The sequence below is a fragment of the Beta vulgaris genome, chromosome 2, assembly GCF_026745355.1.
Source record: "Beta vulgaris subsp. vulgaris cultivar EL10 chromosome 2, EL10.2, whole genome shotgun sequence".
Lineage (NCBI taxonomy): Eukaryota > Viridiplantae > Streptophyta > Magnoliopsida > Caryophyllales > Amaranthaceae > Beta > Beta vulgaris.
Genome location: NC_079203.1, coordinates 56,360,226 through 56,386,696, shown reverse-complemented (window position 1 = coordinate 56,386,696; position 26,471 = coordinate 56,360,226). Strand labels below are relative to the sequence as shown.

General features: G+C 37.0%; 5 protein-coding genes across 5 annotated transcripts; 3 read left to right on the top strand and 2 right to left on the bottom strand.

The window, feature by feature from the left end:
* Positions 1–216: 216 nt before the first annotated feature.
* On the bottom strand, positions 217–4,471 carry LOC104906075 (GDSL esterase/lipase At2g40250). The gene is made up of 4 exons (XM_010694784.3): positions 4,467–4,471; positions 3,120–3,777; positions 1,601–1,874; positions 217–407 (listed from the first exon to the last, which is right to left on the bottom strand). The coding sequence occupies exons 1-4, from the start codon at positions 4,469–4,471 to the stop codon at positions 217–219; spliced, it is 1,128 nt and encodes a 375-aa protein (XP_010693086.3).
* A 1,527-nt stretch (positions 4,472–5,998) lies between these two features.
* Positions 5,999–7,880, top strand: LOC125494942 (uncharacterized). Its single transcript, XM_048638880.2, has 2 exons — positions 5,999–6,547; positions 7,117–7,880. Exons 1-2 carry the CDS (start codon positions 6,368–6,370, stop codon positions 7,393–7,395), a joined length of 459 nt encoding a protein of 152 aa, XP_048494837.2. The 5' UTR covers positions 5,999–6,367; the 3' UTR covers positions 7,396–7,880.
* Positions 7,881–8,362: 482 nt separating this feature from the next.
* LOC125495059 (uncharacterized) lies at positions 8,363–9,484 on the top strand. Its single transcript, XM_048639656.2, has 3 exons — positions 8,363–8,628; positions 8,982–9,136; positions 9,229–9,484. The coding sequence occupies exons 1-3, from the start codon at positions 8,475–8,477 to the stop codon at positions 9,373–9,375; spliced, it is 456 nt and encodes a 151-aa protein (XP_048495613.1). The 5' UTR covers positions 8,363–8,474; the 3' UTR covers positions 9,376–9,484.
* Positions 9,485–9,870: 386 nt separating this feature from the next.
* LOC104886303 (uncharacterized) lies at positions 9,871–11,067 on the bottom strand. The gene is made up of 2 exons (XM_048638879.2): positions 10,392–11,067; positions 9,871–10,304 (listed from the first exon to the last, which is right to left on the bottom strand). The coding sequence occupies exons 1-2, from the start codon at positions 11,065–11,067 to the stop codon at positions 9,871–9,873; spliced, it is 1,110 nt and encodes a 369-aa protein (XP_048494836.2).
* A 1,906-nt stretch (positions 11,068–12,973) lies between these two features.
* Positions 12,974–26,081, top strand: LOC104906066 (hypothetical protein). The gene is made up of 17 exons (XM_010694775.3): positions 12,974–13,803; positions 16,941–17,118; positions 17,207–17,356; positions 17,514–17,675; positions 17,760–17,932; positions 18,078–18,144; positions 20,574–20,737; positions 21,217–21,375; positions 21,537–21,628; positions 21,727–21,821; positions 22,754–22,831; positions 23,348–23,443; positions 23,891–23,965; positions 24,038–24,129; positions 24,208–24,370; positions 24,723–24,783; positions 25,681–26,081. The coding sequence occupies exons 1-17, from the start codon at positions 13,094–13,096 to the stop codon at positions 25,791–25,793; spliced, it is 2,628 nt and encodes an 875-aa protein (XP_010693077.2). The 5' UTR covers positions 12,974–13,093; the 3' UTR covers positions 25,794–26,081.
* Positions 26,082–26,471: the final 390 nt, after the last annotated feature.

Here is a 26,471-nt window from a genome sequence, read left to right as displayed (position 1 = left end):
ATTAAATTCCAATAATCTTTAGTGTCATTTAGTCAAACCTCCCGGAATAAATATAACATAATGTTTTTTAAAAGTACCCCGAACTCAAAAACTAAACCCTAGTTATTTACTAAATACTATCTCTATATTTGTTGTGTGTAAGTCTAACAAGATATTATGCAAACTAAACATTTGTATGATTATATATACTAATACGAAATATCATGGTGTTGTTAACTATAGTAGCTTAGGAATCACATTGGTAACCAATGCATTAGCAAGAACATGGTGTGCTGCTTGTGTTGGATGAATTGAATCCCAAAAGACATAAGTTGATGGATTAGGGCAAGTTGGAACCGCGGTATTGCATAGACTGCCTGATTCCAGAATTCCTGTACCACAGCATCCTTCAAGTGTCGTTTGAAAGCCTGCACAAACAAATCGTATTATATTATCCAATAAACATGTTGCAAACTTGCAATATACTCATAGTAGTATAATATATAGATATACTACCTCCGTTTCATATTATTTGCAATGATTAAACATTTTCTACTCACACTTTATGTCAAATCGTTGCAAATAATATGAAACGGGGGTAGTATAAGAAACTCACCATTTGATTGTTTTATGGGAAAACCCTAGTTATTGATGTAATATTTAATTTTGGTTTGTCACGTGGCACCTATGTTAGTCCAATGTATACGTAAGTCATGTCAATTAACAAAAGTAAAATTAGCTTGCAACAAGATTTGAACTCGTGACCTCTTGCTATTAAACGTGACACAATTACCATCTCAACCAATATTTAATCATGTTTTAAGTGTCCACATTATTATATTTGTACATTTTAAATGTTGAGTTTTCCTTAATTTTTTTTAGTGGGAGCGGAAAAAATGCATATCAAGTCGGAAACACAATACTAACCCGGGGCAACGCCCGAGGTCAAATACTAGTTGTGAATTTGTGATTCATTAATTATTTTGCATATTATATATTTAACTGGTTTTCTTTTTGTCTAAATTCTCTTTTTGCTTCCCATTTGTTCCATATAATTAATATTGCATGTTTAACATATTATATTATGCTTTTTTTTTCTACATTCTCATTATTATTCTCTTTCCTCTCCATGCGACAAGTTACCATGATCAATTAAAGCCTAACACAAAGTAAGTACCTTCCGATATAAAATTATCGAAACTAGGAGAGATGGTTTATATATTATCCTTCTTTTCCGAATACCTACAACCAAATTTTTTAACACACAATTCTAAAAATGATAAACAAATTAAAGTACACGAGCAAATCAAGTAAAATAATTTGAACACTCGATAACTCAACTTTGCGATGTTTCAATTATTACTTTTTATGGTAAGATGAAGGGTCCTGCTAGATCGAAACCTCTCACAGGTTAATTCGATCTAGGTTTGCTGGCAGACACTTTGAGAGTAAGGGGTAGTAAGACTAGTAACTGATAAGGGGAAACTCTCCAAAGTGCCCCTAACAGGAATCAAACCCTGGCCTCATTCTTTACCCCTAGGCAAAGCTTAACAGTACGTGTTTAGAGTAGTTTAGTTAATGTAAGAAAACATAAATGGAGTATAGATAGAAAAATCTTTACCATATGTTTGAGGGTGGTTAATCATATCAGCCAAAGGATTGTATATATCAGCATAGACAAATCTAGCGTCAGAGTGTTGAGATTGCAACTGATTGAGGACGCTTTGGAGCATGTAATTGTAGAGCACAGCATCTGAATTTTGTTGATCGACACAAACTCGTTGGAACCAATGCATGCTAGGAATGATGCTACCAACACTCACTTGGATTGGCAAACATCCTAGTGGTGCAAGACCTGCCACTGCGAACCTTCTTGCTCCTAGGCTATGTAGTGACTGTAACAACCAAATTAAAACTAAGTGATCAGAAACAAACAAAAGACAATTACATGATCTATCTGACTTAATTAATACTCTCCTAATTAAGATGCACAAAACGGATGCGGATAGTAATAAAAAGCTATGTTGCTCAGACACGAATTGAGTGTCTACTCGGATAAGGGTGTTTAAGTGTCCGACTCGCCTATTTTGTAGAAAAAAATCAAGTTTTTAGTTTAAAATTAAAATGAAGTATCCAAATAAAGTGTTGTGTCGGACACGACACGACACTCCATTTTTGAGGTAAATGAAGGTGTCATAGTAACGTAACACTGATAAAAAGTCATAGGAGTAACTTTTTTCTTACATTACTATAGAATATAAACTGAAAGGCCACTTATTTTCCTCTAATGTTCAAGTTTCTACTTATGATTAATCTTTATGAAAATATCACCTTATCATTTTATGAATTAAAGACTATTATTTCATGCAATGATTCTAAATGCAAAAGATTTAGTTAATTCGTCAAGTGTTTCAAATGTGTCAAAGTGTCTTATAATCGTCCATAGAAAGTGTTGAACACGGGATAAGTCATTCACTTAAAAGTATATAATCTAGATACTTCTTATTTGTTTTACAATATCCAGTGCACACTTTTGATCATTATATATTTCTAGTTATTTATAAAGAATGACGCGATTATGATATCTTATTAGCTAAAGAATATACCATCAAAACATTTCCTAGAATAGGAGTATATATGTCATGAGTATATATGTATATGGTAAAAATCAGCCATAAGAGGTAAAGATGAAGATATTCCTCGTAAAATTTTATCTACTTGCAAACCCCCCTAAGATGAAGGAAAAATTTGTGATAGTAATCTTACCATTAATAAATTCATTTCTATGTGACTAATTATATATTCAAAACGTCATATATTGAATTTTCTATTTTTTTTTTCATATATATAAAAGAGTTACTACCTTTAACTGAACCTAATACGATAATAAGATAAATTAATAAGGCTAGTTCGATGTATACTTAACTTAAAATTAGTTTTTTCTTTACGGTTTCATATCTCTATTACTAGTTTTACATTAAAGTAAAAAAAATGATATCGAATAATTCTAAACCATTAGAATCAATTATCGAACCCATCAAAACCATTAAAAATCAAGTATACAACCAGTCAAAACACACAAAAATCAATTATCACACCATCGAAAAAACATTTCTTTTTAAGTGTAACACATTACGTACCTGAATAATAAGCCGAAGCCTAGAAATAAGAAATTCCGAATAACTTGAAGGAGAGTTTGCCAAAGCCCTAGTTGGTATATCAAAATAATTAATAAGCATATCATTCGATCCGACCGATATTAAAAACATCGCATTTTCTACGGTCCAACTCGTTTTATTTCGACCCGCAAATCTCTCCATTCTCCTTAAAGCCTCATGAAAATTTGTCACTTGAACCGTTGGATTAATTGCATGAGTAAAATCAACGGTTAAATCATCTAAACCGGATCCAGCAGAGGCAAAACTAACACCGGTTAAGAGGTCTTGGTCTGTCACAGACCGGTCTAAGTAAGCCGGGATTAATTCTTTTAGACCGAGTGAGCTAGCTATGTAATCTGGTGCAATTCGACCGTCTGAGAACCGGCCGGTTGAGACTCTACCTGGGAAGTCTTCCCCATAAGGCTGGTGGTTAGCCCGGAAGAGAGCAGTTGGAATGTAGTCGTTGTTTCCGGGGTCCACCGTTGAATCTCCGAACACGTAGAGGGCCGTGATCGGTTGCGAGGCCCCGGAGGTGGTAGTGGTTGTTGTAACGAGTAGGATCAATATGAGGGTGATCATGGTGGTGGGTTTTGGATGAGTGTTTTTTTTGTAGTAGGGTTTATAGGGGATATGTATGTTCCTATGTGTTTGTGAAAATAAGAGTTTGATTAATCAATATGTGAGTGTTTGGATGAGTGTGAACTTATCTTTTTAGTTATCTTATTTTGTATTTATTGAGTGTCTATATTAGGATAAAATTGCACAAGAATTTGATTTTTATTGCAAGTTTTAGATTGATTAGAATACTACAAATGTTAAATATCGATACGCGCTAATAATTAGGTAACAAAAATAAAATCATTCTATCTCATCTATCTGTTATGTGTCACGATTTTACTTCCTTACAACAAGTGAAAATAATCAGGGGGAGAAATAAATAGATAAGAGAAGAAATTCTTTGTTGTCTTTTCGTTAAGGGAGTAGAAAAATTTGCATACTAAATGTCTAAATAAGCGGTAACATGCAAAGAGTATTTTCCCCTTCACAACTTCACTTGTTTTTCGGCTTATGTAAAGAATTGTACAACTCTACAAAGTGATTTGGTTTACTTGCTTATGAAGTTATTGGGTTGGGCCATAATGATTGAACACATTTACACATGCCCCTTGCATATTCTTTTTACTTAGACCATTAATTAAGTGTACGTCTCTTTGAAGCTCAATATAAAGATTTGATTGTTAGCCCATAAGTTTTCTAGGAGTACAACAAAGACGTAGATTGAAATAAGGAAAATTTGTTAAGTTTTATCTTTTGAAAAATACTTTTTACTTCATTCGTTTCAAATACTCGCTAAAGTTTTTAGATATGAATATTTCACATTAATTGCTACACTTTTTTTTTCTTATATGATAATTTTAAAGGTGTTATTTTACCAAACTATCTTACTTAGAAAAATAAAACCCATCTATTAACAACTAACAATAATTAACTTTAAGGTGGTCTACTCTCCTTTTTTTCACCACATGCATGATGCATCTTACTTAATAAAAGTGCAAGTGATCCCCTCCATAATCACATTAATTCCTCTAACCCAACTAATTAACACTAAGAAAATTTACATAGAGAACCGTAAAAAAAGAAGTGTAGCAAGTTTTTTTAAACGGATGAAGTATTTAAAAGTATCTTTTAGAAACTTCTTTTAGCTCATAAATCTCATTTAGAATGTGATGGTGGCTAGTTCGTACCTATATTTTGAAATTCCAACCAAAAAAGTCGATATTCGGACATTGATTTTATTGAACATTTATTTTGGTAAATCCTTTTTGTTGTTTTCCTCACCCTCCCCTTCTCCCCCTTCCCCTTTTACGTTTTCTTTCCTATATAATCAACCGCTACATGACTTTCTTTCTCCTCCTTGAAATGTGAAATTTTCAACTCTTTTACGAATCTCATTTGCCTCTCTACACTTTCTTCTTTTAGAACACGTAATATCTCGCACTGTCACTCTCTCCCTTGCATCCATCAAACAAAATTCAGAAGCAAAAGCAAGTACCAATGTGAGGGAAAGTATTTTATCCAACACCAACCAACCACCAATAGCTAATATATATTCATTCAATACTCATATAAGGTCGTTTTAAGAGAAATTTTTCAAAAAATTGGTTGTAAAAGATAATTTTATGAAATTTTTCCCTTAAAAAATTTAGGCACCAAATAATATCTCCTATTGTACTTCTATAATTTTTGAATATAGACTTAAACTTCCTCATAGTCTATCGTAAAGCCGAACTCACATAAAATCCCAGCCTCTTCCTCAAAAAACCCTAATCCTTTTCTTCTAGTTTGGGGCTTCCATCATCTCTCGGTGATAATAAGCCCCCAATTCCCCCCAATTCTTCTTTTTTCTTCAAGTTGTTATTGCTTTTTTATTAATAATCTTCCATTCTCTTTTTTTTGAGAGTTTTCTACCCAATTTTCGGAATATTTCTCTCCTTTCATGCAAGTTTGTATATAGTTTGATTTTATTCTCTTTCCACGTGTAAGTTTAAAAAATGGTATGAAAAATTATTCGTATTAGTTGAAGTTCAAGACCATCAACATCAAGGTATTGAGAATTCGGATGCAGTCAATATGGTTAAATCAAGAATTTCCTTCCCAAACAATGTCAAAATGATAAATTTCCCCATTAGTATACAAGAAGGCTGCGCTGTATTGTTCAATTTAGTTCATTGTAGTTTTTTCGAAAACGAATTTAATTTAATCCTGTATTTTTATAATACTTATTATAAAGATCATTTGACCTTCCATCAATGAAATTTCTCGCTTACAAAACAAGCTAATTATAGATCTGAAAATCCCAACCGTTAAATAACAGAAACAAAAACACGTGGGAGGAAAATCCAGAAAAATTAGCATGAGAAACAAATTTGCACAAGAGAGAGACAACAGACTCCTTAACACCAAACTAACATAAACCAATCGGAAAGTAGAAAGCAGATATGGTTTTTGATGTTCAATTTCCCCCACCATATCTCCAGTATCTGAACTTCTATACGTCGCCCATCATTTACTAAAATCGCCCAAATTTACACACAAATAGACTATATTACCCTTATTTATTTTTCTGATTTTTTTACCCTCTCCCCTCCCACTTATCTACTTTTTCATCTTCTTCCTTCACGCTTCATCTTCTTCCTTCACTCTTCCACATTTACTCAGCTTGTAAAAAAATGTCTGAGGAAAATCCAAACAAGAAGAAAAAAATTATCCTTCGTCCTGCAACAGAAATTGCACTTGCAAGAGCGGCAGAGGCAAGACGACACCGAGAGGAGGCGGAAGCGGCGGCTTTGGCGGCGGAGCTTGCGGCAGCAGAGGAAATGGACGCCGAGGAACCGGCAGCGTCATCTCAGGTAATTTTTTTTACACAAATTTCACGCCAACGTTTGCCCAGGACGATTTCCCATGGAAGGATCGTCTGTCCAGGACGAGGATCGTCTGTCCAGGACGATCCTTCCATGGGGCGATCGTTTGCCCAGGACGATCCTCCCATGGAAGTACTGTCCAGGACAGACGATCCTTCCATGGGAGGATCGTCCTGGGCAAACGATCGCCCCATGGAAGGATCGTCCTGGACAGACGATTCCATGGGTTTTTTTTTTTTTTATTTTAACGGATGGCGTGATTTCTTAGGTTATGTTATTATTATTATTAATATTGTTATATATTATTTATTATCATTATTGTTATTATTATTAATATTGTTATTATTATTACTATTATATTTATATTTATTACTATTATATTTATATTTATTACTATTATATTTATATTTATTATTATTATATTTATTATTATTATATTTATTATTATTATTATTATGGTTAATAATTTTGTTGTTGTTATTTTTATTTATTATTATTATTGTTATTATTATTATTATTATTGAAATATTTTATTAAAGTAATTGTTGGTGAACTAGCCATCTGGGTTTCAACAATTTGCTGGTAAGACGATTCCCGGATTTCGAGTTGCGCAGTACGAGGATTCAGGACCGCGTCATCCGCATTCACGTGGTGTTTCCGCTTCCGTTAGAAGGACGCGGATGAACCCGACTGAGCCGCGACGTCAGCTTCAGTTACACGATGAGGGTGGTGCGGCGTACGATGCAATGGAGCATCATGATGTAGATGAGGGGGGGATGTTCTTTACGGTGATGATGTTCATGAGTCAGTTTTGCATGAGTTTGAGAGAGATGTAGATCCTACAGTTGATGATCGTTGGAATGTTCGTAAGGGTAGGGGTGGGCGATTTATTCGGGGAGAGGGGAGTTCATCGACTGTTGAGAGTCGAAAGGGAAAGGGGAAAGATGTTGATGACCTTAGCTGGAAGGTCACAGGTCCAGTTGCAGGAGGACCTACGGTTGGGTCAGTTATCCCTAGTTTTGGTGGACACGTAGCTATGGAGATTTGGGGAGGAGGAGATAGAATTCCCCTGAAGTGTCAGACCCGAGAGAGGATTTGTGCACGTTTGAGGACATGGGTTAGGACATTGCCTCCACCGATACAGGCTCGTCTTCGTAGGACGTCTCTGTACCATATCCCTTTTACTATGTTCACACACATTGATGCACCCTTGATTTCAGCATTTGTCGAGCGGTGGCAACCCGATACGAGTTCTTTTCACCTACCGTTTGGGGAGATGACGATCATGATGCATGATGTAGTGCATATATTGCATCTTCCAGTTGAGGGTGTCTGGTTCATGACACCACTTCATCTGGTGCTCTTAGGGGTTTGGTTGCTGACTTGATCGGTAGGACAGTTGCAGACCTTGGGAGTCCATTTTGGGATAATGGTGCTATTAGTGCACAGGGGTTGCTGAGATTCTGTCAGAAGAGCCACCTGCTCCATTGGAGAGACAGCTGACGGGTATTATATGGTTGATTTTAGGGTGTTGTTTGTTCACAGATAAGAGTGGATCGAGGTTGAGACCATTTGACCTTGTTGAGGCCAGTTCTCCAGATAGCATTCACACGTTCTCCTGGGGTCGGCTACACTTGCGTACTTGTATCGTCAGTTGGGTGAGGCTAGTCGGACCTCCACAGTTGGGATCACTGGATGTTTGACTTTACTCCAAGCATGGATTTATGAGTACTTTCCATGCTTCAGGCCACGCGCACAACATATTATTATACTTGAAGTCATTAAGTGAGGTTGCTGATATTTGTAAAAATTGCAGGTGGATTGGTTGCCTTATGGTCATGATTTTGATCCGACCACCATCTCGAGAACATTATACAGGGGTACCATTCGATATCGGGGAGTCGTCGAGCCCTATATGCCTGATCGATGTTTGCGGCAGTTAGGTCGTATGCAGATTGTACCTGTTCCTGTTATTGCTCCAGAGTCTGCATCTAGGCCTAGCAAGGGAAAGTATGTTGTGCAATCTTCTCCTGTCTACTGTGAGTCATCATGGTCCTCGTTCCCGACAGGTAAAAATACTAATATAATTATTATTATTATTATTATTATTGAAATTATTATTATTATTATTATTATTATTACTATTATTATTATTACTACTATTATTATTATTATTATTATTATTATTATTATTATTATTACTATTATTATTATTATTATTATTATTTATTATTATTATTATTATTATTTAATTATTATTATTATACTACTATTATTATTATTACTATTACTATATTATTTACTATTATTATTACTATTAATTATTATTAATATTATTATTATTATTATTATTATTATTATTATTATTATTATTACTATTATTATTAATATTATTAAACAAATATTATTTTGTGTACAACAGGTAATTGTATATACTTAGAACTATTTCAGAAAGGTTCAACACCGTCGGCTTGTTCTACTGATTACTTATCTTGGTATGAACGACATTCACATCCATATCTATTGAATGGAGGTAATGTTGCACGATCCATACCAGATCGTACGGCGACCGAGCAGGTAAATATATTTAAATGTTTAAATATTTGGATTAATGTACTTGTATTTCATATATTGACGAGCACGTAAATATTTTTTTTTTTGTTTTTCAGTGGATGAATAGGTGGATACATGCAGCCCGCCCAGTATTAGAACATAGGGATGAGAGTGAATGGCTAACAGAAACATGTCAGACGTTTGATCAGCTCATTCAGGATTGGAACAAAGTGTTAAACAATACGAATGAAGAGAATGAGTAGCATATTTTAGTTATGTTTAAACACTTTAAATCATTATTAGCATATTTTATTTGAACTCGATGTTTTTGTTAGTTTTTATAATTCATAATACTTTTAACTATTTGTAGTAGTTTTATTTAGTTCAAATTATGTTTTTATATGCTTTTCATTTTTCTTCTTTATTACCATCTATAGATGAGATTGGAATTGTTTAAAATTTATTTGGGAACATGATTCATTCAACACAACTCATTCATAAATACTACTCTTACTTTATAAATTAACACAGTTAGTCTAAAGTAAAAAGAGTAAAAATAATCAATAGTTGTAGTGTTGTTCGAGTCGTAGAGGTCGACGATGAATCCCAACGTTGTGTCCGTCTTGAATAATGTTGTGCCCAAGAAAGAACATTTTGGGAAGCAACTCTAAACCATGGTGGAGGAATCTGAGGGACCGGGTGTCCTTGCTTAAGTTGAAGCCGAATGAAATGCTTGTAACTCCCAAGATGAGCTATGGCTAACTCTCTTTGTGGCAGAGCGTTCCTACCTCCAACATCAACTGGAAGAATTGTAGCCGACATATCAAAAGACCATTTAGACCGAAAAAAAAGATTGTGCATCTGTAATGGTTCGCAATGGGGTACAAATCTGCAAGGACCTCCATATAGTGTTCCTCCCCGCAACGTTCACCTTCCCATGTAATACGCGTAATTGCCTCATTCAGATCATCACCATATATCCAATGAAACAGAGGACCATTTTGATGCAATTCACTCACCGTAGTTCGACGTACAATGTCCCAATTGTCTTGACCCGAACAAAAAGCATCTGCTACGCATCGAAAACCGCAATTACCATCGGCAACTACATCAAGCCAGCCTTCAATATGCTCTTGGATGGTCAGTGGAAGTCTATGAAAGTATGGAAAACGTTCCATATCGAATCTCCATCCTGCAAAGTTAGTACAAATCAATTTAATTAAATGTGTCCAACTATACAAAACAAACAATTAAAGTAAATAGATATACGTATAATTACCAGTGGCCGCAGAAGATTTGCCACTACTCGTAGACTTGCCCATAACGTGCTCAAACCCACTTTTGTTCCGTCGCAAGCCCTTGTTCAACTTTCCCCGACCTTTACTCGTCGCATTAACTTCTGGCTCCTCAAATGAACGACGGTCGGGGTACAATTCAAGTTGGAGTACCCGAGAAACAGACCTCATGATCGCGGGATCCCTAGCCTGTACCTCGGTCACTAATGACATGAAGAACTGACGGTCCTGATCGCGCTCAGATAATATCTCAGCTGAATCTGTACCATCACCAATGGCTAGTCTGTACCAAAATGGATCAACCTCCTGACAGTATAGGAGACGCCCGTTCTGCACGGCGAAGAAGGTGTGACAAGCACACGGAATACCATGTGTATTCTGAACTACACATCCGCATCTACTCCAATCCCCATCATAAGCCTTGATTCTACCAAACTCATCCTGAATCAGCTCCAAACAGTACTGAGAGCAAACACCATTCAAGGCGCTATATGGTAGTATGTCAAACTCAGTCCCATGACTACGACGGGAGGCTTCCAAGGAGTTTCTGATCTCTGTCAACTGTCCGGCAATAAAAGAATCGATCTGCATAAATAATGTGTCGATTGCTTCGGTTGGAGTAGCAATCCACTCCTTCAAAGCCAATGTGAACTCTCGCATCTGTTGTTGGTTGTGTTGCCAAAGTGTCGTACTCGATCCGTCCAACATTGCACAAACTTCTCCTTGTGCACAAGCCAAGTTCCGTTGATATAGGTAGGAAAATCAATAGATGTGTTTTTGCCAAGTTCACCCCACTCATCCATCATATTGGCTACATTTTTCTCATACTCATCCTCGGTTTTTGACTTCATAACCCTAGCCCAAGCCCCTCGGCCGAACATAATCCCGATCTGCTTTATCCCACCACACTTCCTCGCTACCCATGCCTCCACATCATTGTTAATATGCCACGTGCAAAGTAGATGCGCAGATGTGGGAAAAACGTCCGAGATATATTTGCATAAAGCCAGATCTCGATCACTCACAATGGCATTTGGCGCCACAACCAATGAGGTTTTTCAGTGCCGACAACATCCAGCGGTAACTCTCAGCATCCTCATGTTGCAGCAAAGCCCATGCAACAAGAAAATTCTTGTTGGTTGGTGTGACACCAACAATCTCTACCAAAGGATACAAGTACTTGTTTGTCTTGTACGTTGCATCAATGTGAAGCACATGCGGATATGTACGGACTAAGTTCACGGACGTCGGGTGTGCAATGAATGTATGTGTCACCCTACCCATCTCGTCCGAATCAAGCCAAAACAGATAATTGCTTTGAACAGCCTGATGAAGAAACTCCTGAGCTGCATTTCTGCCTTCTGATCTCTCTCTTCTTAACAAATCTTTACAATTATAAATGTGCCTCATGTTAGGTTTCACTGACGGAAATGCACTTGTAATGGCTTTCATGATGTGTCGTGGTTTCACATGGGCTGCAGTTAGTTCTCCAACTAACTTCTTCGCACCGGGACTGAGACCGCTAATCTGTCGATGACCCTCTGGGTATAACATCATTGGGTGATTATGAAACCCATGTTCTGCCTTAGTCTTGACAACCCAATACGAATAGTTTTCATTGGGACAAGAAACAACCGAAATGGACAACCAATGCTTTTCTTTCGTTTTTCTCCTGATTGCTGAACTGAAATCACGAAGTTCTTTTTTCTTACCACGTTCACAATCTAGATATTGACAATTCTTTTTGTGACTGGTTATCACCAAAAAAAAACCGAATTCAAGAGCAATCTTTCTACACCATTCGACAGCATCATCACGATTATTAAATTGAGGAGAATTGTCAAAATAACGATTATAATTAATCCCATTATTAACAAGTCCTGAAAAAAAAAACAAATAAATTATTGTTAATTAAAAAAAAATATTCAAGCCAAATAAAAAATTAAGAATATTCCAAACAAATATAAAAAATAGAATATTGAACATTTAATAACTCATTAGGTTAAATCTTCCTCCAGTTTTTCCAAAAAAAAAATAGGGTTGGCGTTCCCAGAACCAACGTCCGGCCAGGACGTTGGACCCATGGGTCTAACGTGTGGCCAGGCCGTTCGACCCATGGGCCCAACGTCTGGCCAGGACGTTAAGTCCATGGGAGAACGTTTGGCCTGAACGTTCGCCCTATGGATCTAACGTCCTGGCCAGACGTTGGATCCATAGGGCGATCGTTCTGGCTACACGTTCGTTGTTTTCGAGGCGAAAAAAAAAATACCTGATCGAAAGACGACATTATTGCTATATTAATTAATGGCGTTCGCTGGAGATCGTTAATTTCAATGACTCGGCTGCCGTAAATTTTAGAGTTAATTTCAATGAATACTGGTGAGTGCCGCCGGTTATTTTAGAGTTTGGAGAGAAGTGAAAATTAAATTTTGCATTACAGTAAAAATTTGGAAGATATAGTAAAAAATAATATTGGTTAAAACACATAAGGACATAATCGTCCATTCATATATAAATTTGGGCGATTTTAAGGAAATAATGGGCGATGTTTAACAATGCTCCTCCAGTATATGCTTCAAGCATCTCTCCAATTATCCCTCCCTCCTTTTTCTCCCTTTAAAACTCCTCCACTTTTTTTTACTCTCTCTCTCTCTAATCACCTTCATTTTCTCTCTCCTCATCAACAATGGCGGCAACTACTTCTTCACTCCAACACAGCAGCCATGTTACCACCTCCTTCAATCGAAATTCTCTCTCCTCTTTCACTGATCACATTTCCACTTCTCTCAATTTCAAGAAAAACCTACTTTCTCTCTCCTCTTCTCACTCTCTCTCCTCTTCCACTTCTTCGTCTTCGCAACAACTTCATCTCACTCGCGTTTCGACGGCGCCGGTGGAGTACGCGTCGCCTGCGCCGGAATTCGATTTCGACAAAGAAATCGCTCGACTGAGGAACTTGAGGTTGAAGCTTTCTAAGGCAGGGAATGTCGAGATGAAGCACCGAGTTGTTGACGGCGATTCGCGAGTTAATAATTTTTTCAATTCGAGCCGGAATCGATTTTCTAGGGTTTCGGAATCGGTGGAATTGGATTCGTTTGAGATGTATTTGATTAAATGTGTTGTTGCGGCGGGGCAGGAGCATGTGATTAGTTATGGAGTGGAGGAGGTGGAGGAGGAGGAGAGAGAATTTGAGAGTTCTTCAAGGAGTTCGTTGAAGAATGCGTTGTTTTCGTTGGCGGAGATGATTGAGAGCTGGGATATTGTGGGAAGTGGTGCAGGGAATGGGAAGATAGGGGTGAGTAAGTTAATGGAGGAGGAAATTAAAGCTTTGAAGAAGTTGTTGAAGACTTTGACTGAATTGGAGAGGTTTTATGATTGCATTGGTGGAATTATTGGGTAAGTTTTCCATTTTGAATTATGTTTCTTTTGTTCTTTCAACTTTGTTTCTTGGTTGTTTTTAGAAGATGCTTCCTCTGTGCTTCTAGATGTAATGTACTTCCTCCATTCTGAAATATGAAACGTTTCTCGTAAGAAGCTCTCACAAAAGAGGAAAACGGAGGAAGTATAATGTATTGTCCTGAATTATGATATGTTATCCAAATACTTCATTATCCGTTTAGTTATGTATATGGCTTGAATGAGAGCGATGAAGATAATGACTCTAGGCTGAGGATTTTTGTTGTTAGTTTCATTTATATTTGCCGGCTTATGGTATGGTTCTTCTTGAAGTAGTTTATTGTAGTGAAGACCGAAAACTTGAGGGAACATATCTTTTGAGGGCATCTTACTCGTTCGCTCTAATGCTCTGCCAAATGGGCTGTTATAGGTGTATTTGTAAGCAAAATTTTCAGTGCCATTGTCTTTGGTAACGGAACTCTATCTCTAGACATGTGGTAACGGATGGTAATGAAATTTTTAGAAGAAAAGAGATGCTTGATGGGTAGACAAGCATGTCCATGGACATTGACAGGGCACTTAACTTAGGAAATTACACTAAGATATAAAAGTAGATATAATTAATTGAATGGATATGTCTGGGTTAAGTTTCCTAATTTATGTATATTTAGGATTCTCGTGTTCACATTGTACAAACCTTGCCTGTATGTTATGCATAGTAATACAAACCTAATCAGGAACTTTCTGTAGCAATTACAATCAGTGCCATGTATTACTACCTAGCAATTGGGTCATAAGATTTAAATATCAAAAGAGCCATTGTGATGGGATTGAGGGAACTTCTTAGGGAATTATTTTGTCTGTTTATACGTGGTGCATGTTGTTGCATGCGTGGACGGACAGCATACAAGGAAGATTACAGGAATAATGGAACTAGTAAGCAGACTTACTGTCGAAGCACTTCATCCAAACATATAATTTTGGAACACCTCTCATGTGTTGCAACCTTGAAGAGTTTAGGAATCAGAATTGGTTCCGCTACTATCATTATTTTTATTCTCCCTTGTAGTCTAAGATCCACTGTGCTGCAGAATGCATGTCCTCAAAGATTTTGCAACAATATGATGAGATGACAGATATGATGTTGCCGAAAATCAATTGCAATAACACACTAATCTGATTTCTCAAAGAATTGATATCTATTATTTGCTTGTTTGTATTGTGTATTATGATAACAAGTTTAGATAGTTTCGGGGGAGCTGTTCTTGGTACAAGGGTTTCTGTATAATGGGAAGAGGTGATGGATGCAAAATGAAACAGTGATTAAGAAACAAGATACTGCCTAGCCAACTAAAAAATGTTAGTGTCCCAAGGGAAAGAAAGTTGCTACTATCCGTAGTAGGAGCAAACTAATCCATGACTACGGGCCTTATATTGGAAGGTCCTGTTAGGGACATGTGAGGTGATTTCTAATATAGACTTTATACTTCTTAACTTTACTTGGGTCTAAATTTGGGTAGCATCAGGTGTGCATCAGGTGTGAATATAATCTTACTTTTAGGTGTGCATCAGTTGTGAATGATCTCAATATGTGATTACTAATAGTATCTATGTTGGTCTTAAGGGGATTCTCTAAGTATGCAAGTGTGCATGGTCTAGGCACTCAAGTATCCTATGTTGGTGTATGCATGGCAGAAGTATGCGTATAATGCATTAATTTGAGACCATGAGATTATTTCTCATTGTATGATGCATTATTGAGCTCGTGATATTTTACTGTTGTATAGCAAAGTATTGTTCTTTCAATAATTCTGTACTTATTAACTAAGTTGTGAGACTGTGCTTCTAATATTATTGGTGTCCGGTTTGAAGATAAGATCTAGATTCAGGTTTACTGTGGTTGAAACTGGAGAAGGTGTTGAAAAGTAAGTTGGTATTATACGGAAAGTTTGGGACTGGCAAAAAGAAAATTTGGAGGCAAGCATGGTCCCCTCAAACAAAAAATTTGGTTGCAAGGTTTGCAGTTATTATAGCAGTAGCACTGACTGTGCTGGAAAACATAGTGGTTGGTAGAAGGCTGCTCAGAATAGTTGCTCAATGTTTTGAAGAGTCCCACTAGGGTAAGTTGGAAGAAGATCAAGGTTTGGGTAGGGAGTTTAGACTCTCAGCTTGCATAAGTTTGTCCTTGTATACACAAAAGTTGGTCCATTTCAGTCCTTGTGCTGGTCTTCATACCTATGGAGCAATAATGTTGCGAGTTCTATGACTTTCAGAGTTTTTTTTAGGTTTGTTCAGTCTCATGTTTACTATCTTACTGGAAGTAGAAGTGTAAAAGTTATTTATAAATTTATGAATTTGGCGGTTGCATTTGGAAATTTTAGTTTTCAAGCTCTAGTTAGTGTAGAATTATGGGATGAGATTCCTGTAGATAGGGGTTCATTAGCTCATGTTTACGTATATGCGAGTCATAGGTGTGAAGAACACTGCACCGTGTGCATGGGTGCTCTAGGAAGAGTCACCAAGTATCAGATTTGAAGGCACTTTGTGCTTGAGTTGTATCCCTGGTGTATACTCAAGTTGCAGACAACATATGCTCGAGTTATACACCTTAGTGTTCATGGATGCGGTGCGTCCTCAGTGTATTACATGCATGCATTTTAGTTGGAGCTCACAAGATTTTTGTCATTATATAATAATAGTCTGATGGAGGTTTATTCTTCCACCTTAGAATAAACATGTTCCTAAGTATTGGTAGATCTTATAATATACAAGAATATATCTATCTTTTACAAGTGGTTTTAAATGGGATGTATTTTTAACTTAGAATTAGTGAGCCAATTAGGATATAGAGGGGTATTAGTGCTAGAGTTAGGGAGCTTGTATTGGTTCCCTAAATGGACATATGCATATTTCCACTTTCATGGAATATCGCCTGGTGCAAGTTACGGGCTAGTCATATGATTTGTCTTATATCCAATCTAATGTCGTCATTCTTTAAATAGTGATTATATGCTGAAAGCTCCTAAGCTTTGCAAAATCCAATTTTCGTATGGTTACTTGCATACCAAAGTCGACAATGCCATTCTTCTGCCTTGGTTTTTCGTTTTTGATAATGTGGAGCACATCTTGGTTGGCAGATACCAGATAAGAGTGTTGGAGCTTCTTGCTGAGTCAGCTCATGGGAAAAATATGAATAGTTCTCAGCACATGAAAGAGTCAATGAAATGCCAATTTGTGGAAATTCATTCCCCTAATGGTGTTGATCTTCGTAAAGATACAGAGTATGCATCACAAGCAGCTATGTGGGGAATTGAGGTTGGTATTAATCGATGTTTCCTATATCCTATCCAAAAGAGTCAATATAAATTTTATTTTAGGGTATTCATCACTTGATGAATTTCAGGGTTTACCACACCTTGGTGAAATTTATCCTCTGGGTGGCTCTGCAGATAGGCTTGGTTTCGTTGATCCCGACACAGGTGAATGCCTTCCTGCGGCTATGCTCCCATATTGTGGACGCACTTTACTAGAAGGACTTATTAGGGATCTTCAGGTATGAGCTGTCTCTCATGTTAGTGAATTTATTCTCAACTCCTTTTTGCTAACATGTGATTTAACTTATTGTTGCTTGTAATTTCTTTTATGGTTCAAATAAGTTATTGTATTTCCGTTAGTAATGTTGTTATGTGTGTCCTTGTATGTGCTTCAAGGCTAGAGAATTTTTGTACTTCAAGCTATATGGAAAACAGTGCATCACCCCTGTTGCCATCATGACAAGTGCTGCCAAAAACAACCATGAACGCATCAGTTCACTTTGTGAGAAACTTCAATGGTTTGGAAGAGGTCGATCAACATTTCAACTATTTGAACAGGTTTATTTTGGAAGTATCTTATGCTTATATGTTTGAATGCTGTGGGTGTTTTGTGCTAAGCCATATAATGGTATGCATTGCCAGCCTCTTGTTCCAGCCATCAATGCTATGGATGGTGAGTGGCTGGTTTCTGAACCATTTGCGCCAGTTTGCAAGCCTGGAGGTCATGGGGTAATATGGAAGCTTGCTTATGACAAGGGTGTCTTCCAATGGTTTCACGATCATGGACGAACAGGTGCAACTGTTCGGCAAGTCAGGTCTGCTAAGGATCTTATCTTTTCTTATTTGAATTCTGGCTTATTTCTTTTTCCTGTTATCTTTGTAATTTTCCTCTGCACTTTTCATGAATCTGATTTAAATCGTGGTACTTTGGGTGTTTACTGATTTTCGTTAGCTGTGCAGTAATGTTGTGGCTGCCACAGATTTAACCCTACTGGCATTGGCAGGAGTTGGTTTGCACCATGGAAAGGTTTGTTTTGTGTTTAGCTTATATGGCAAAAAAGTAGAATACATCAGATGTCTGATTCTATGACTGTCTGTGGCCTGTGGGAAGACAAATGATTTCTTTCCCCCTCTGATGTTTATTGATTTAGCATTACATGAATTTTGTCCTCTCATTTTGTCTTGTTATCGCTTCTAGCATCTACTTTCTTACAACTCCAGTTGTCATTTTGATTCCAAAATGCTAATGCTTACTGCAATCTCTCTGACGTACGAGCGTACGAGCAAATTGGGGCTGAACTGTAGAGACTTTGATGCTGCAACCTGAGAGGGACTTATTTTTCAGTTTAACGGTTTAACCTATAACTTCTCATTCAATGGAAATGTTATCTCACTTCAATGTCTCAACTTCCTTCTAAGTAGAAAAAATGATACTTCCTCCGTTTTGTTTTAAATGCAACACTTTAGAGGGCACATACTCCTAGGCATTTTTTCTTTGGGTGTGATTAAGGGTTGTGATGGTATGAGATTAAGGTAATTAAGATGGGAAAGGAACCACCACCAACACCATAGAAAAACAGTCAGCAACCATCACCAACAGTCAGCAATCACCACCAACAGTCAGCAACCACCAGCAACACCGCCACTGCCAGCGCCCACCACCACTTCCACACACCGCCATGCCACTGCCAGCAACCACACTGCCAACCACCAGTACAAACCACAGCCAACCACCAGTACAAAGCACAGCCAACCACCAGTACAAACCACAGCCAACCACCAGTACAAACCACAGCCAACCACCAGTACAAACCACAGCCTACCACCAGCCGTACATCCACCCACAAAAAAAGATCAACCACCACCACAACAAAACCCCAATCGAAAACCATCACTCCTACCACCGTCAAACCGCAGATCGAAGTCCCAAAAACACCCATCACCGTCAACCCCCCAACCCCCAACCAGCACCACCGAAATCCACCGCCAACACCACCTAAATCCTACCAAATCCCGAGTCGACCACCAAATCCCTAATATCTAGACCCGAAATCACCACCAAATGCAAGAACTCACTGAAATTCATCCATTAAATCTTAAAATTAAGCATAACCCATAAAAAAATACCCCTAAATCAACTACATTAAACAAAAAATAAATAAATAATCAAACAAAACAAACAGAGAGAAGAAAGCAGTAGGATATGAAGAAGAAGAGAAGAAAAGAAAAAGAATTGGGCGGTAGTGCGAAGAAGAAAGGAATCAGAGAGAAGAAAATCTGAAATTAAAAGAAATAAAGGAGTAGAAGATGAAAGCAGACAAAGGAGAAGAAGGAAAGGCTGCAGTTTTGGGGTGGTGGCGGCGGCTTTGGGCTGGTGGTGGCAGCAGTTTTGGGCTGGTGGTGGAAGTTGTTAGGCGGAAATTGTGGTGGTTGAAGATTTGAAAGAGGGGTAGGTGGTAGAGGAGGAGTGAGAGAGATGTAGGTGGAGAGTACAAAGGTGGTGGAGGTGCTAGATGATGGGAGAGAGTGGGGTAGCTTAGTCTAATAAAGGTTAGGTTAGTTTGATTAATGATTGATTAGAGAATGTAACATGAGGTTTTAATTTTTAACAAGGGGTATTTGGGTAGTTTTATGGTGAAATATTATGCCATAAATGGAAAAAAATGAACTGTTGCATTTAATTTGAAACTGTCAAAAAAAAGAAGTTGTTGCATGTAAAACGGAACGGAAGAAGTATTTAAGTTTCTTTACTTAATACTTCCGCCGTTTAGAAATAGTTGCACCAATTTGTAACTTTCATGCTTGCCGATGCATGATTACAACCATTAATATCTTTAATTATCATTAAGTAAAAATTACGATAAGTAAATTTAAAAGAAATATTCATCGAGACAAATCTAACAAAATCCCACATGACAATGTTTTTCCTAAAATATAAATTACCAAAGACAATCTAAGTGTAACATGTGAATAGTGCATAAAATAGAAATGGCGGAACTATATCTGAATGGATGAAGTAGATCATAATGCAATCAAGGTAGTATTCTGTGGGTTCTGTGCTTGGATTGAATAGTACGATCTTTCAAAAATGGTTCCTATTTTGTGAATCTTTCTAGGATTTGCATAATCTATGTTGCTTTTTTTCGTGGTTGTTCCGTGGGGGATTTTCGGGTATTATCTCTCAATAATATGAAATGTGATTGGAAGACTAATTTCTGTTAACCTGGTTTACTTCTGAGACAACATCTAATGAACAAACTACTTGAAATATTATGAAAGATGAAAATTGAATCTGACTTGGCTGCTAGTTGTGTGGTACCTGGTAGTGTTCATGATTTTAAGTTCTTGGAATCATTTAAGAATCCAAGTTCCTTATTCTGAAGAAGTGGTGTATTTCAGTTTACTTTTTTCCCTCTATCTTATGTGTTTATTATTCTTTATGCACAATTCTGGCAGAAACTAGGTTTTGCATCTTGTCAGAGAATTCCTGGAGCTACTGAAGGAATAAATGTTCTAGTCGAAAAGAAGGAAGTTGGCGGGAAGTGGGCTTATGGATTTTCATGCATAGAGTACACCGAGTTTGAGAAATTTGGGATCCCAGGTTCTTCTTCATCAAAGAGGTAGGAACTGACTTATAAATGTAATCATTCCTTCTTTCTAGTGGATAATATTTGTAAATCTATCTATACTATAACATGTTATGTGGAATTATCATGTTTAAGTCGGAATTAGTATATCTATGATGAATTGTGTTTGTGTATTTGTGTGTCTGGGACTCTGGGGAAGATCCTTTTCTATCTTCGTCTTACTTTGTTAGCTTCTTCTTTGGGGCCAATCTTTCCTCAATCGATACTGTCAATTTCTTTAGTGGGGGTCAAATTATGTCCAGTCTCGTCAAGACTGTTGCCTGTCAGAATTGATCTTTGACATGCAGTTAGAACTCGGAAGCTTAAATTTTCTTATTTATGTATTGCATGATTGACTTCTGTACATTGCCACATAGCCTGTTTTGTCATTCTTGTAATTGATTGCTTAATGCCTTTCCTTCGACCTTATTTATTAAGATGTTTACCCTTTACCGTAATATTAATCTTCCCAGCTTGCTATCTGAGTTCCCGGCCAATACAAACATTTTATATGTTGATCTTCATTCTGTGGAGCAAGTTGGATCACGCAGTGATGAGAGCAGTTTACCTGGATTGGTTCTAAATATTAAGAAGCAAATTGAATACATTGATCATTATGGCGTCAAGCACAGGTAAAAAGCAATAATACTTGCTTAGAATTCACAAATATGCCATCCCAAACAAAGGAGAAAAGAAAAGTGAAGCATATGGGTCCCTCTGTGCACACACATACATGCACTGGGATGGGGAGGGTTAACAAAAGCTATGGCTTACCCTTGTGTGCATGTTGCAGTGTTTCTGGTGGCAGGCTGGAATGTACAATGCAAAATATTGCAGATGACTTCTGCAATACATATCCATCTCGGTGTTATGGAGTAAAAGAAGGTCTGCTATTTCCACTCCTCAGTACTGCGTTTAGTCTCACCCCTATTATCTAATCTTTGTTTCTTTATTCACTTTCTTAATTTCAATGACTACAACAGATGTCCTGGATACATTTATGGTGTATAACGAAAGAAAAAAGGTCACTTCATCTGCCAAGAAGAAAAGGAAACAAGGTGGCATGTCTCTTCACCAGGTAACAAGTCCCTCCCTCGAAAACCGGCTTATTTTAATTTTAGACTTTAGAGTCTGTTGACATTGACCATGGATTTATAATATAGTATCATTAATTCTAAAAATAAATTTCTGAAAAATGCAATTTATATTTTCTATGCTATATGATAACAAAGATGTAATCAGGGGGAGTTTCACTTATGTAGTGATGCAACCGTTCCCACTCAGTCCTTTAGGTCAAACTGCTATATTTCTTATGGCCCAACAAGAAAAAATGATGCCACAGCTGAATTACAATAGGATCTTTCTTTTGGACCAACAGTTGTTATTTCTCATCTTCTATATCCTCAGTGTACATGACTCTGGGAAGGGTTCTGATATTTATGGCTCCTTGTTTGAATGGGGAAAACCACTTTTAAAGATAATAACTAATGCAAAAAATGAGTGCCATATTTCTCTGTAACTATGTATCGAGATCGCATATCAATGAATCGTCGCGCTTTTGTGATTCTTAGAAATGTCTCTAAAGCGACTTTTATCAAAGTAAAACTTAAATGCTTGATACCTGTCATCCAGACAAGTTGCTCACTCATTGATTTATAGATTTGTGTCCATGTAATTTCCTGAAATCTTTATGGTAGCAGTTTTCTTGTCATTTGTGAGTCTTTTAATATGCTTAAGGTTGCTAGCATTATTAGTTGGATTGAGTACCTGATGTGTGCGTGGACTTTTTAATGGTATGTTAATGTGCTTAGTTCAGTTATGCTAAAGTGTAAACAAGGCAAAAAAAGTAGTATTTTTTGTTGAGGATGCTGAATTGCTCCTGTTGTATGCTCAAGGAACACCTGGAGCAACTCTCTGACTCCTTGAATTATTTTTTCTTATAGTGCAATGACTTCTTGAATATTGATTTGCTTAGTTTTGAAGGAACTAGTTGCCGTTTTTTCCTTGCAGACTCCAGATGGAGCATTATTGGATATTATGAGGAATGCCTATGATCTCCTTTCCTACTGCGATATCAAGATTTCTGAAGTATGCCAGTCTCCTTGACTCTGAATTATATCTTCTCATGATCATTTAATGTATCAGTCATATTGCGTCTGGTTAAATCTTAAAATTCATATTTGACTTGGAAATTTAATTCCTTGGCAAATTGCTCAAACTTAGCCCCTCTTTTCCTTTATTACTCGGCCGATATGGCAATATACTTTGTGCCTCTTGGCACCAATTATTGTCTCTCATCATGATAGACTACCTCATTTACTAGGCAGGATTTAGTAAATAAAGAGTTTTTTGAATAGTTCTATAAAAAAGTTGGTGGAATTAATGCTTACCAAATTTAAAAAATTCTCTTTTTGGTCTATCTGTCAGGCCCACAACTAATTTTTCTTCACCATGGGAAAATACTTTAATTAGACAGGGGTAGTGAATACTTCCCTCAATTTAGTAAGCACAAGACACTACCAAGGGCACCTTTATTGTTGTATCCTAAATCTTGATGCTTGATTTGTGTTAAGTGGCTGGAACTGATATATATGGATCTTACAGGTGGGTGGTAATGAAAACTACATCAAATCTGGCCCTCCATATCTCATCTTTTTGCATCCTGCTTTGGGCCCTCTCTGGGAAGTCTCTAGGCAAAAGGTAATATCAGATACTTCATGCTTCTTAAGATGGCTCTTTTCTGGAGCTGTAGTAATTGTGTGAGTGTGTGTTTGTGTTGTGTTGTGTTGTGTGTGTATATATATATATATACACACACATCCTCCTTTCAATTATTAGTGCAACATGTATTCTTGGCACATTTTTTAAAGAAGCCTTGTTAGAGAGATAGATATAGATGAAAAGAGAGACTCATGTCATGAGGAGAGAGATACAGAGAACAAAATACCAAATAATGTAATGTTGCAATTTGTAAATTTCAAATGACGGAAATGTTGCAGCTATATAGAATGGAGGACATATATATAGAATGGAGGAAATGTTGCTCCGTCTTTCACTTTCACATATTTCTACATTCCCATCCTGCCTCCAGACATGCGACCCACACTTACGCTTCATGATTCCACCTTTTCTTGTCCTTGTTTCCAGTTTCATGGAGGTTCCATCTCCAAAGGATCAGAGTTGCAGATTGAGATTGCTGAGTTTTTCTGGAAAGATGTTCAGGTAATAATAAATATGAAGCTTGTAAATGAGACTTTTTTTTTTCTTGTAGCTGACGTTGCTGCTCTCTTTCAGCTTAATGGCAGCTTGATCATTGTTGCTGATAATGTGATGGGTGCTATGAAGGCTGATAAAAGTGGGGAACCTCTGTTAGAGTATGGTCACAGGTGATTTTTGCAACTATAAATGCCTTACAAAGAGCAAATAGATACAAACTCAGCTCATGTATGTTATGGTTTCTGTAGATGTGCAAGGTGTAAGTTGCAGAACGTCAGGGTGTTAAACAAAGGTATTGACTGGGAATCTGGACTAAACATGTACTGGAGGCATGAGGTGCATCGGAACGAGTGTTTGAAGGTTATGCTGCATGGAAATGCTGAATTTGAGGCGATTGATGTTACTCTTGAGGTGAATAATGATTTTTTGATTAATGTTATTGTTGTAAGCAAGTGACTCTTTTATCAAGAAAGGGTAAGATATTATTGTCATTAGTGGACCTTTCATGAGGAAGAGGTGGTAGCTTAGAGGAGTACTACACCGAATTCCAGGGCCTTGGGTTCTAATCCTCACCCCAACAATATGTTGTGCAATTTCTCTTTGTGTGATGACAGTAAATGACATCTTGATTTCATAGATCATACATTTCCTTTTGATATGCGTTGTAAAGTTTCTATCTGAAATAGATTCATTAGTTCCATGATATCTGAAATAGATTTTATAGTTCATGTGATTTCTCATGAAAGAAATGTTTGTGATGCAGGGAAATCATGTATTTGAGGTTCCTGATGGTCACAGGTTGAAGATTACATCCACCAATTCAGGTTTGTGGATAAACTTTTTAGTGGCTGATGGCTGCATGTTCATACTCCCTCCTTTGTCCCCAAAATAAAGTTTGGTTTTTGCCACAATTGTAAGAGTACTCAACGTAGATAATACTACCTCCATTTCTTAGTACGTGCAACATATTCTTTGTTGGGATGTTTCACAATAGCAACATTTCTCTCTTGGGTAAGTTTTTATACAAGGAAAGCCTTACATCGTCATTGATCACATAGGCCATGCATCACTCTCTCTCCTTCTCCTTGGTAATCGGTTCATGTGTCATTTCCATACTTCGGTTTTTTAACTTGCAACATTTGATTTCTTTTAATCCACTCACCAAAAGGCAAATTTTGCATCTAAAAGATATAGGAAAGTATGTTCCTAAGTATTAAGAAACGAAGGTAGTATTGTTGAAATTGGACATAGGGAATGAAACTAGGTCAGAAAAAGTGCCAGGATAAATAGAGCAAAAAAGCTGATGGGATGGAAAGAGAATAGTAGAAAATAATAATTTATTTGTTTATAAAAGATTCCACTTGACATTGAGACCTGTTGATATTTTCAATAGAACTCATAATTTGTTTTGTTAATTTAGTGGGTTTGAAGTCTAGAGTGCATATAGATATGCTGTCCTTTCCATTTGGAGGCATATATTTAGATGAGATGGTCTTACCGTGAAACCGTTTCACTATATAAAGGGGTCACTTTTTGATACATTTCAAATGACCCCTTTCGGTCTAATAACAAAGTCAAGGCACTCCTTGATATTGGTTTGATAAAGGAAGTTGTCTAATCAGATAAGAAGACATAGACTAGAGAACAAGAAACCTTTAGGTGTTTTAGTTCACTACTCTGTCCCAGAAATTCAAAAAATGAGGTTATCCGCTTAATTTCAGGTATTTCCAAGCAATTAGGCCCCATAGAAGACTCGAAGAAGGATAGTGGAAGCTGGTATTGGAAATACAAGATGGATGGAGCACATGTGAAGTTAGAAATGGTAGAATTGTAAACCACTGACAGCATTGTCACTTCAGCTCATGTGAATAATTGTTCACAGAAGTACGCTGACCAATCTTTTGCTATATCCTCTGATTGGTTGAACATAAGTTGAACCTTCACAAGGCATTCTTTTCTAATGTGCTATAGAAGAGACTAGGAAGGCTCAATTTTGCTCCTTTTCTTATATCTCTCACTCTCTTATTGTCCATGATGTAGCTCCCGTTTGTACATGATATGTAATATATGATAAATATTTGTAAATTTGTTGTATTAATGAAGTAATATTATTTGCTGTTAAGTAGCTCCTGTCTACATTAATGAATGAGTATTTTTTTTCAAAGAAAAATTATATGATCTTGCTCGACACTCTATAATCTTTTCCTTTGCGTTTCAACTCATTGAAGTCTGCGGTCTTCAAAAGCTTTGGAGTCTCATTCTTTTAGAAGCTGCAGTGTACCCTCTATATTCTGTCATGTATTATTAGATCAATAGGATGATTTTGTGATCCAGCTATGTATTTTCGCATGTCCTACTCATGAGACACTCATGGTAAGTTTTCAGTGTACTTTCACTGTGAAGCTGTAATTACGCGATACAACTACAATGTTAATTCTTTTTTGTACCCTTTCTTGGGGTAGTTTCTTCTGTTGCTGTTATCTTTCTGATGCTGAGCTGTTGACATTAGCTA